The sequence below is a fragment of the Eschrichtius robustus genome, chromosome 12 (genome assembly GCF_028021215.1).
Source record: "Eschrichtius robustus isolate mEscRob2 chromosome 12, mEscRob2.pri, whole genome shotgun sequence".
Classification (NCBI taxonomy): Eukaryota; Metazoa; Chordata; class Mammalia; order Artiodactyla; family Eschrichtiidae; genus Eschrichtius; species Eschrichtius robustus.
The window spans coordinates 48,826,373-48,838,912 of NC_090835.1; the positions used below are offsets into that span (position 1 = coordinate 48,826,373).

At 49.6% G+C, this 12,540-nt stretch overlaps 1 protein-coding gene across 1 annotated transcript in view; it reads right to left on the minus strand.

Annotated features, from left to right (window-relative positions):
• Nucleotides 1-4,789: 4,789 nt before the first annotated feature.
• CTDSPL (CTD small phosphatase like) overlaps nt 4,790-12,540 on the minus strand; it is a 126,132-nt gene continuing 118,381 nt past the window's right edge. Inside the window, 2 exon segments of the mRNA XM_068558928.1 lie at nt 4,790-8,480; nt 11,774-11,959. Coding sequence (XP_068415029.1) covers nt 8,355-8,480; nt 11,774-11,959 — 312 coding nt within the window. The 3' untranslated portion in view covers nt 4,790-8,354.

The following is a 12,540-nucleotide window of genomic DNA, read 5'->3' on the forward strand; positions in this document are numbered from 1 at the left end:
AATGAATAAATTAATTAATTTTAAAAAAATTCCTTAAAAAAAAAAAAAGCTGCCATTGGTCCCAATACCCTTTCCCCATGTCCAGTCCTCACCCCCACTGCTCTCTGTCACAGGGTGGGGGGACTCCAGGAAATCTGGGTCCAGTTGTGCCCAGGAGGACCCACTGCCAGTGTGTGACTGTGTTTAACAGATAGAGCTACTGGGTCCCTGTGCGTGAAGGGAGGCCCGTGTCACAAGGCACTTGGCCAATCCCTGTGTGTGTCTGTGTGTCTGACCTGTGTGTGGGAGAATGCCTTTTTGAGCCTCTGTTCCTTTTTGTGACTGTGCGTGTGGCCTGTAAGGTGCCTGCGTTTGGCTCCACCTCTCTGCCTGTGCACACCCGTTTCCCGACTCCTTTTGTCTGGGGCCCAGCGAAATCTCATGCAGTCACTTCTCCCCACCTCATCTCAGTTTCTCTCTCAGTCCACCCTGGTTGGTCTTTGTTCTTCATTCCCTGGAAATGGCCCTTTCCTAGTCCCCAGAGCCCAAAAGCTGGGGCTTGGCTCCTTGTCTTCACCTTACCTTTCCCCTCCACCAACCAGGGACTCCGCTGACCAACCCTTCCTTTTGAAACCTCCCCCAGCCCAAGTTTTCTCCCCACCGCACTGGCCACTTCCTTTGGGGCCTTTAAATGTCAGCAGGCACAAGCCTTCGCTCCTTCGCCCGTCTCCTTTCTATTTTTTTCCCAAGTTCCAGTCCCCAGGCTGTAAACACCATGGAAACGCTCTCTTCTGATCCTGACTCCCACCCCTCCCGAACTCCCCCAGCTTCCATCTATCTCCTTTATCTGGTCCCATCTCTCCTGGCACGTCTGCCCTTACGCTTGACATCCACGTCAGGCCTCTCTCAGATCTACCTCCTCACAGCCTCCGGAAATGGCAGGAACATCCAGTTGCTCAGGTCCCAAACCTGGGAGCCATCCTGGGTTCCTATTCTTCCCTCACACCCAGCAGACTGGCCAGCGGCTGGTTCATCTGGGCCCCTGAGCCTGGCCAGCCCTCTCACAACTCCTGCCCTGCTCTGGAAAGCAGCCTCTCACACCAGCTGGCAGCACGAGCTCCTCTCTCGGTCTCCCTGGTCCCTATGTCCATCCTCCCGCCGTAGCCAGAGGGATCTTTCAACCATAAATCAGATCATGCCACTCCCCTGTTTCAAACTTTCCAGAGGCTTCCCTAAAATCAAATCCCCAGTTGCCTGTCCCTCTGGCTGCATCTCCTATCACGGTCCCCAGTTCTCACTTCATTCCAGCTACAGGATTCTTGCGTCTCTTAAGACGCCAACCTCATTCTAGTCTCTGGACCTTTGCACTTGTTGTTTCCTTTGCCTGGAAGCCTCTCCCCTACATCTTCCCATGGCTCCCTTTCCACATTCTGGACTCAACCAAAATGGCACCTCCCTCCGCCCTCGTTGTGGGTAGGACAACCCACCTGGCACAATGCAGCCTCAGCAGCTTAGTTGGGGAGGAGGCGCACAAGGACCTCTCCAAGGCCCCTCCCCTTAGACTTCTCTGGGTCTCTAGGAAGTCTCTCATAACTGCCCTACTCCAGAACCGCCCCACCCTGTAATCTGTGACCCGAGGCCCGGAGCGGTGGCAGTGGGCCCAGGGCCTGGCCTGGGGTCCAGATGAGCAGCATTGTTTTGTGTCTGGTGTGGACAAGCTTCATGGGATCAGGCCCTTGGCACAGAGAGAGGAAACTGAGGCCCAGAGCAGTGATCACAGGCAGCCAGTATGCTACAAGGACGAGAGGGTACCCGGCCTCTCCCTTCATCCTCCGGAGCAAGAAGGGAGCTCTGTCAACCCCTCCTCCGGTTCGGCCAACCTCCCACGGATCCGGGCTTGGAGTCAGAAGGGGACTGAGCCTGGCTTGCCTCATCCAGCACCGCCCTGGCCATGACCCCATCGTACCACTGACCTCTTCCTGCCCCGGGACGCCGCGACCCGCCTCCACCCTCGCCCCGCAGTTCCCAGGGTTCTCAGCGCTACTCTGTTCCTCCCCGCCCCCCACCCTCCCACCGGCTTATCTCCGAAGGCCCAGCCCCCTCGGCAACGGTGTTGACAAAGGCGTCGGGGAGCCTGGAGTGGGCGGGGTAGGCGCTGGATGCCAGCCCCGCCTCAGGCCCCGCCCCTCCAGGCCCCGCCCCCACGTTACCTGCGCTCTGGTTCCCACCTCGGCGTCCTGGTGTCCCAGGTCTCTTCCGAGTCTTGTTGCCTCTCGTGGAGACCGGGTCCCAGGTGGCGGGGGGTGCGCCCCTCCGGAGCGCGGACAGGGCCTGGGCCGGGGACGGGGCTGCCTGACTAGTGTCCTGGATCCCACGGCCTGGAAACGTCCGGTCCTACGCCCTTGAGGAGAGCGAACTTGGGCCCGCGTGGGTCCCCTCCCGCCCCCCACCTGGCTGCAGGCCGCGGAGCAGCGGTGACACGGTCACCGGGGAGCGCACGGTCCGAGAGCGACTCCCCCGAGGGCGCCATGGGAACGGCCAGGGCCCGAGGAGATGGAGCCTGTCCTGTGCCTGCGGGGGCCACCACTCTAACGAGCCGTGCGGAGTGCCCGAGGCTGAGGACGGCCCAGAGAACAGCCCTAGGTCTCTTCGAACGAGAAGGTGCCGTTGCCTTGCGTCTCCTTGGCGGGGAATGCGTGGCCCTGTGCAGCCCCCGTGCACCCACCCCAATTAGACACAGCTGGGGCCAGGACCGTACCCTCCCTACCCCCTCCTCCCGCAAGGTGAGGTGTTCCCGGTGGCTTGTGCGATCCACTGCTCCAATGTGAAGTGGGGGTAGCTACTCTGCTCCCCACCTCACTGTAAAAGCAGTGGAGCTGTCAGGCATCTGGGGCTCTTATTGGGACCCCCTCCTCACCCCTGCCTTGGGAAAGACTCCCAGTGTCCATATGGTGTTTTCTGTGTACTTTTCTGAGTTTCCTGAATTTTTTGCAATGAATACATAACATCTTTCAGGTAAAGCAATATATGCCATTCATTCCCCCTAAGCCCTGCCCATAGCTCCTCTGCCATACCTGGAGGTGTCAGGCCTGGAAGAGTTTTGGGGGACTTTCTTTTCTTCCATAGCCAGTCAGAGTGGGGGTTCTCAGCCCTGGTTGCACCTTTGAATCATTTGGGCACATAAAAATATGATGCCAACCCTTAGAGACCTGGGCTGGCACGGGTCCTCTGAATAGGTGGGAAGGGAACAGGTCATCAAGAGGTCACTTGCTTGGGACCTGGCATACTGAGAGTTCACCTCCTGATGTTTTCTTGTTGGAGCACCTATCACCTCTGTATTCCAGGACCTGGGTAGGAGGGTGGGGAGGGTGGGGAGAGCCCACCTGGGAAGACAGTCTGCTGAGTTTATGGATAAGCGGCACAGTCTGTGTAACCTGGGATGCTGGCGTGGCACACATCTCCTGTGCCAGGGCTGCCTGTGAATCAACAGGCTGCTCACGGCCCAGATTCACCAACTGGCATGGCCACTAGCCTGATCTCCAAGGAGAACACACTGGACCCTCAGGCCTTCAGGAGGAGGCTATGTGGGCTCTAGGTTTCCCACCCCACACCTCCCTTACAGCACCCTCTCCTAACCCAGTGATTCTCAGTTCTGGCTGCCCATTAGAAACCTGAGGGCCCTTAAAAATACAGATCCTCAAGTCCACCCCAGACCATTTAAACCCAGCTTCAGTGGCAGTGACAGTTCTCAACCATTTGTTTGCTTGTATGCAAAGGTGGGGCCTGGGGGCAATGCCAGAGAAGGCAAGGGGAGGGAGAGGGCTAGGAAGGAGAGACAGAGGGACAGAGAGGGACACAGCCTAGGAATCCAGAACCAGGGAGGAAGCTGGGGTGACCGCTCTGGCTGGCCAGGTGCTCTACTGTGGAGAGGGCACCTAGGGGCATGGCACAGACTAACTGGGGCGGGGGGGGGGGTTTCGGGTGTGTCTCTGGGTAAATATTAGGTTTCCTGGCCTGATATAACACTGTGCCCTGTGTTCTTTGGGATGAATATACATGCCTGGCAGAACCCTGTATCCCTGAGACAGACAGAATAGACTGCAGAGGACTGTCTCACTGGCCTCCATTTTCTCATCCACAAAATGGGAATAAGACCCATCTGCTGAGATTGTTGACCCTGGTGTTTTTTGTTATCTGAATTAGGTATCATTATGAAGAGACAGTCCTTAGAGTGGTGAGGCTGTGCCCAAGGCTCTGCCGGGACTTCCTAGCAGAGGGGCAGGGCGGGGAACTTGCAGCCCCTTACCTTCTCATACAGAGGGGCTGGGCTGAGGGCAATGTTTCTGGATGTCCCAGCGCGAGAAAACTGTTTTGGATATCCTTACTCTCTTCCTGGTCCTTTGCCACGCTTCATCTGATAACCACAGCACCTCAGCCAGCGTATGCGAGGGCTATGGGTTTAGGTACCACACTCAATGCCTGTGGCTCTGAGGGGCTGGGGTGGGGGCTGTGGTTTCCTGTGGCTGCACTTGGAAGCCTGTTGGTAGGGCTGAAATCCTTGGGGGATGGTGAGCTAGACCGCTTCTGTCTGGGGAGATGAAGCCAGGGTCCTAACACTGGGCAGAGTGGTTTCCTAGCTCCCCTTGGAGTCAAGGTCCGTGGCTCCTGAGATCCTGCTCCCATTGGTCCCTGCTCTTCAGAAGCTGGGGCACCGGGAGACCCAAGGTGCCGGTGTGAGGCTGTGCAGCTGGGAGAGAACAGAGAACAGAGTGAGGAGAGGTGCTAAGAAGCAGTCCACCCACAAGAGAGCGCAGTTTCATGTATTTATTTTTGGCAGGAAGGAAATCATTGCAAATCTCTTGACTGACAGTGCTCGCCCCTGGAAACGTACACATTCTACATGTAGTATTTCCCCAGTGATGCTGGATTGTTTACACATTCAAATGTCCAACAGAAATCCATGACTACCCAGACACCAGCATCTCCACCACTTGGTGAGGGGGGGGGTGTGTGTTTGTCTATAGAGAAGCTCCCTGGAGAATGGAACAGGAACAGACACCATCAAATTTACAGTAAAATAGGAACAGAGGCAGCCAGTTGATTTTGCACAGGTATATGCAAGCACTTCAAACCATCCACTCTTCTCGAACCCTGGCATGCCAACTGTCCATCACAGCACCTTTAAAAGCAGAGGCACAAACGTCACGAGTGTTTGACCATAGGGCTGTGTGGTTCTGGATTTTATGAGAAAGCCATCTTTAATATACAGGGTCTTAAAATGTTGCCAGGTTATAGACTTATACAGATTTCCTTTTTATACAAGTTCAAATGCTGCAACCATGACAAATCAGTGTCATTAGGGCATCCTCATGTCTCCAAAATCATCTCATCAAAATTGCACCACATCAAAGGAGTTTCCCCATCAACCATCAGCTATGACACATGGTGCTTCTTTTTAGGATACAGATGCATTGTTTACAAACAGCTAATGGGTGAAACCACGGACCAACACGTAGGATTCCAGAGCAATGGAAGACAGAGCAGTAACAACCTCAGGTGTGCCTGGGCACCTCCACTCAAGGCCCGGCCAGAGATGTGATAACATCACAGTCTACGACCCACAGAATCCTGTTCCAGATCTTAATGTAAAAAATATTTTTCCAGGAGACTATATTTTAACCTGGTACCAAAAGGACCATGGAAACTCAGGAGGTCAGATTTCTCATTTGGCTGAAGAGTTGGGGGTGTTTTGGTAACATGGGAAGTATATGGCACAGAGAAATAGCTGATAGGTTTCATTAGGTTTTAAAGCCCACAATTTAATAAAAGGTAATAATTAAAAACAATACCCGTATTTACCTTAAAAAACATAAACCCCAAACATTCATCTCATTTCTTGGCCTTATGTTAGAATTCTATTGCTTCATTTACATGTAGATGATTAAAAATATATATATCGATATAGATATTTTGATTATGTACATAAAGCAGAATCAAGGGTTAAAATAAGAACGGAATTTTGGAGTGGGGTCAAATAAGGTGCACAGAATCCAGAACCCTCCGAGGGCCTGCTGCCCTCCTGAGACATTCTGTGTCTGTGGTGGCAGGAACTGGGTTCCACCCCCGGCAGCGCTGCACTGGCTCAGTGCAATGGTGCTCACGGTTTCAGGAATGACCAGGTGAAGTGTCTGGCTCAAGCCTGCCAAGTGTCTTCACTCCATCGGAAGTGGGGCACGATTCCTAGGTTTGATTCCCCTGGAATATTCTAGAATTTCAGTCCTCTCTGCCCCCTATTCCAAATAAGACCTCGGGATGCCAACAAAGAAGGGGGCACAGGTGAGGATCTAAGGCTCTCATCAGGACTGATTTCTGTGTGGATGTCAACACATGTCAGACACTTGACTGCAACATTCAAGACATTTAAGGCAGTGGGTTCATTTAATGACTAGTTTTCCAAATCAAGGTGTATGGCATGTGCAGACCTGCCACGTAACTGTTATTTTCTGTAGTCATGCCTTGCAAGGGGCTGTTTCTATTTTAACTGGCATGTGGATTACTGGGTTTGGAACACTCAGACCGTGGGGAGACCTGGTTACCCCTGAATACTTACTTCTCTTCTGAAAGCACGGCAGTCCGCAGACCAAAGTGCTGTTGGGAGGACGTGATTGGCAGCTGGCTTCACTATTTTATGAATGAAAGCAGAAAAGAAATTTTACTTTGACAGCTCCCCGCCCCCCACCGTTTTCCAGTCTTCTTAGTGCCAGTCACTCCCACCAGAACTCCGGCCCGACCCATAAAGGACTAAGGCAATGGTGCCAACATGAAAGGGTTCTTTTAAATTATCTTTAAGAGCAATACTTTATAGACTGTCTTATTGTCAAACGAGGAACATGGCACTGCTTAAAAGATCTCACTGGGAAAGGCTGCAAAGGGAGCCCCGGCTCAGGGAGGGGGCCCGTCCTCTCCTTGGCTCTGGGCGATGGGTCCCACATCTAGACGCATTTCCCCAACCCTCGGCTCAGAAATAGGCTGTGCTTCAAAAGAGAAGACCAAGAGATGGACTCGGGCCACATCAGCGTGGTGGTGGGTTGAGGCCACAGGTTCTCAAGAGAGAACGGTCGGCTTATCAGAAACTCTGAGCTTGACTGCAGTTTGAAATGAACGCCACACCGGTCAGGTGCGCTGGCCCTTTTGTCTTTGTTCCCTTCTGAACTCCCGAGGCTGGTGCCAGGGAAGGAACGCAGTCCACAGTCTGCAACGGGGTGGGACACCTATGTTTCTGACCCTGTCCAAGTCTGCAGCTTAGCAGTGAGCAGATTCTGAGCGTAGGCACAGTGGCAAAGAACAGTGTAACAGCCGCTGGTCAATTCCATTTGGTGGCAGCGCGGTAGCAGCAAAGAAAATTCCCAAACAGCTCCACGGGTATCCAGCTTTTGGAAAGGACAGATTTAAAAATCAATCAACAGATTTTTTTTTAACTATCCAAGGGTTTTAGAGTTTCTTAGAACTTCTCTACCAACAACAACCAAACCAAAAACATACAGAAGTATGGCAGTAGTGTGAAAGCGGAAGTGACATGATGCCACTTTTCAAGGGGAAACTGTGACCTCAAGACAAATTTGTCACCGTCAGAAATAATAAGAGTAATATAAAAGGATCTATCGTTTCCTAAAGTGTTGAGCCACACGATTGCGGATACATTCCAAACTGGGTCAGAAATGAATGCACACACTGACACCATCACTAGCAGGGGCCTGACCCTGTGGCATGCCACAGGCGGTCGGAGCAGCACACCGGCTGGGAGACAGGCTCCTATGACTCACCCCCATCCCTTACCACCCACCTCCCTCCCACCTTCCAGGTTTTAGAAAATTGTCACATTTATCTTCTTAGAGAAGCTAAGACAATAAAAGACTAAAAGATGTCTGGAAATACGTTGTGTAGAAAAATTAACTCTCAGCTTAAAATAACATTCAAAAAGGCACTTCATCCTGTAGGAAAGAGATTCTGAGTTGGGTCAGCTACTCTGAGCTGGGGTAGACGGGGACAGGCTGTCTGCTGGAGGGGAGGGCAGTTGAAAGGAAGTCTGATAGATATCAAGCTTTTTTTTTTTTTCCCATTTTTTTCCTTTTTGGTATGTTTTAAGAAAAGCAAATCCAGTAAAATGCATGTCCCTTTATGAAATTCGTTAAAAGAGTTCATTTTAAAATAGTTGTTTCTGTTCTTAAAAAATAAACCAGGTAGGTATGGCCACATTCGCCCCGTGGCCTGGAGTATGGCGTGTCCTCACTCTTAGCTCCTGGGGAGCTGAGGCCAGGCAGGTCCCGAGGCTGAGGTTCCGGGGTGCACAGGCGAGAGGCGGGCGGAGGCCGGGGCTACCTACTGCAGAGTCTGTGCAGCATGCTGTACACGTCGTCTTCCTGGCTCAGGCCCTCAAAGAAGGGGATGAGGTCCAGTAGCTCCGTGTCTGTCATGTCATCGAACCAGGACTGCACAGGCACCTGGAAGACAGTGCATGGAAGGGGCAGCAGAACTGTATCCAGGCCTGGGGACTGCTTCTAGCCTGACTGGGTCCCTGTACTTTAACATTTTCTTTGGTAAGGAGGATGGGTACCTGGAAATCATCATCATCATCATCATCATCATCGTCATCATCTTGTTCGTTCTCCTGTCCCAACTAAAATCAATCCAGATCTACCTGGTTCAGGAAGGCAAAATTAAGTGTGCCCACTTTGCAGGCATTTGCCTGTTTTGTTTTCCTGCCACAGAAAAGGTGGCCAGGGCGCAGAATATATAACTAGCTTAGCGCCTTGCTAATTCCAAAACGCTCTTGCCATTGCATTAAACCAGCTTCCTGTACCTTAGAGCACTTGGAGCCAGAGGTCACCAGCCAACACTGACATCAGGGAGCCCACGTAGAGGGCATCAGAGGGCTTCCACTTAGGGTTACTGTGCCAGACTGCACGGCAAGGAGAAGTGGACCATTTCCTCCCACGGTTAGCAGAGATCAGTTAAAAGGGGAAGTATAAAATTTCAGGACATTCTGAAGCCATGGGCAAGACAGCATTCTCCCTTAGGTTTAGACAGAGAGGTGGGGAAGGCTGCTAGTGGGTGGTAGCCAGGGGTGCAAAGAAGAGATATTAAAAGAAATTTGGGGAAGCCAAAAAAGTTTAAAAGCAGTATTTTTGACCATTTTACAAATCTAAAGACTGCTCAGAAACACAAAAAATTCAGCATGTAATTTAAAAAAAGAAACAAGGTAAGGATTAACCAAAAAATGACTACTCCTGGGGAAGGGGCAGGAATGGGTGAGAGGACAGAAATGGACACAAGACTTCTCTGAATTTATCTTTGCTGATAGTTTTGATGTTAAACTATGTAAATGTGTTACATAATTGAAATAAAATTAAATCATTAAGAAAAAAAGCAACAAAAGATGAACCTTAGTGTATATAAGTTTGTGACATAACCATAGAGAGGATTATTTCAAGTGATTTTGAAACATAGTGTTGTTTGTAGATTTCTCAAAAAAAAACACCTCTAAATGCATTCAATTGTTTTATTAGTAATAATATTAAAACAATGCAATTTTGAAGCTATTAAATGTATACTATAGAATAAATCAAATCTGTAATGATGTTAATATCTTTAGGAATCAAGAGTTTCAGCATAAGAGAAGGAGACACAAATACAAAAACAAAAAGAAATTAAAAACTGTTACAACTGAATTGGAAAAACCAATGTGAATTTATGGTTTTGTTTTCATTCTAAAAATAAAAATAAGTGTATTTTAGCTCTGTCCAGTAGAAAGGACTGGAAGCAAAGGACATCCAGTAACAGTGAGAACCCACCCAAACTGTGGCCTCTAGCTACCATTTTCATTCTTAGGAACCAGGTTCCATAGAAAAATGGCTGATTCCAGGGCTGGAGCAAGAAATGGACAAGATGAGCTTGGAACATCTTGTTGGACCAGACAGCAGGAAGCTATCAAAGACTCTTGTTATCTGAAGGGGCATCCACTGGCCAAAGGTGAACATTTGAGTGTACAAAAGGATAATAGATGGACTTAAGTTATAACATAAAAAAAAACCATGAGTTCATAATGGTACCTAAAAAAATTCACTGGTTACTTTTGGAGGTTGCTAGAGCACCAACTCATGACTCTGAAAACTGCAGAATTAAAGAAAAAGAACCAAGACTTTACTCTGACTTCCCTATTCAAACATTCAAAATGAATTTTAGGGTCATCAAGTAGTCAATGAGAGCAAGTTCAATTAAAAAAAAAAAAAGAATTCCAGCCCATAAATGCAGAAAGAATGATAGGATTTAGAAATCACCATTTTGCAATTCCTAATGAAATAGTGGATGTAGGTAAGGATCATCAGTGACTGCTCCCATTTCTAGGTGAAAGGTTGACTGAAAATTTTAAAATGGATGGATCAGGCTGACAACACCTGAATCCAAAAATCAATTCAAAATCTTTAAAAGTGGGACAATCTGATGTTATATGCCTCCTGATGTGATACCACAGTGAGTACACAATACCAAAGCAATGTATGGACCTTGTTTGGATTCTGATTCAAACAATCCAAATGTAAGAAAATATTTCGAGATGATAGGGAAAAGATGAACACAGACTGGATATTAGATAATATTAAGAAACTGTTAGTATTATGAGATGTGATAATGGAATTGGGATTTTTTTTGGCCATGCTGCGAGGCTTGTGGGATCTTAGTTTCCGGACCAGGGATCGAACCCGTGCCCCCTGCAATGGAAGCGTGGAGTCCTAACCACTGGACTGCCAGGAAAGTCCCTGGAATTGGGATTATACTAAAAAGAACCCTTATCTGTTAGACACATTACAAAATGCATTATGTTGAATTTGATTAACTCATCAAAAGGAGCATATTTAAATATAATCCATTTTGAATGTTTGTTCAAATAATGATTATACACTAATGGAATCTAGTTTGAACTCAGTTTTTGGTTATAAGTGGAGCAACAGAGTTCTGGCCTCAAGGAAAGGACCCTGTTTGGGCTTTTGTTGAGTCTGAGAAACCTGGGCTTGGGAGAAACATCCTCTCCAGGGCCTAAGCTGAGGCCTGGCATGGTGGCCACTGTGGAGGGGTGAGCAATCACCAATGGGGCTGGTCTCTCTTCCCCTGGAAATGACGGGCGGGCAGCAGGAGGGCGTCTCTCCTGCTCTGAGTCGTGCTGCACCCAGAGAGTCGGCACTGGGAGCTGCCACGCTCCATGGAGTTTTATGTAGGAAATGTTCCCGTTGTCTACTTTTTAGACATCATTATGAGGTGGTAAAGCCTGGCAGTCTTATCTGAAGACCTCACCAAAGTGCTATTCATTCTTAATACTTCTGTTGAAGAGGTCACCCAGGTCTTCTAAGTCTACAGAGGTCATGAAGTCCTGGGCAACAGCCAGCTCCAGGAAGCTAATGACAGAACCTTCTCGGTCACAATCCTAAAGATGCTAAGGAGATACAGGCTCATTGAGCCTGCAAGCTCTGCTCTAAGTGCTTTTCACGTACTGCCACCCAACCCTCCAACAATCCTATGAGATCAGCATGCCTATAATCCCCATTTGACAGAGAGGACAACTGAAGCTCAATGGGCATAAATAACTTGGCCAATGTCATGTAATTGCTAAGTGGCAAAGTTGGGATTTCACCAAGGAAAAGGCCAAGAAACCCCGCACAGGTGCTTGAAGGTACAAAAGTGGTTCTGCTTGGCAAGAGAGCTCAGATGGAGCTCTGCGTCCTTTTGCTTTGGGGCTACTTACTGCATTCTCAGGATGGAAGATGTACGAGGCAGGAGAATTGTCCACGATGATCACTTTGTTCAGCTCCCGCCCAAGGCGACTCAGGTCTTTCACGTAGTTCCCTCGATGGAAAACACACGATTCTCGGAAGAGCCGGGCCCTGAACACACCCCAGCGGTCCAGCAGGTCAGCCACAGGGTCTGCGTACTGGAAAGCAGGTGTTACAGTGAAGCCTGGGCACCTGGAAGAGCCCAGAAGCCCTGACCTCCTGCAGCAAGATCCGTACTACTTTTCTAAAAAGGGATTTAAATAACTGGATGTGTTTCAAGGTCCTGGTTATTTCCCTGACACCCTGGATTCTTCCATTTCTCTCACTTCTCATACCCAATCCATCAGAAATTCTTGTCAGTTCCAGCTCCAGAAATATCTTGAATCCACCTGGATCTCTCTGTATTGTCACTGCCTCGTCTGGGCCTCTGTAATCTCTGGCCTGCGGTGGCTGCGTGAGCCTCCAGAATAGCCTCCCTCTTCCCCTTGGGCCTCCTTTCCACCCATTCACCCCACAGCTGTCAGAGCGGCCGTTGGAAGACATCTGTCAGACCACATCACTCCCTGCACTGTCTTCCCGCCGCATTTGCAACGAGGCCCCCTGGTCCCTGCCGGATCCTGTACGGCTGCAGCCGCTTCTCAGCTCCATCTCAAGTCACTTGAGCCACACTGGCTTTGCACATGGTTAGGACCTTTGCACCAGTGTCCCCTCTGCATGGAACACTCTCTCCCCCTCTCTC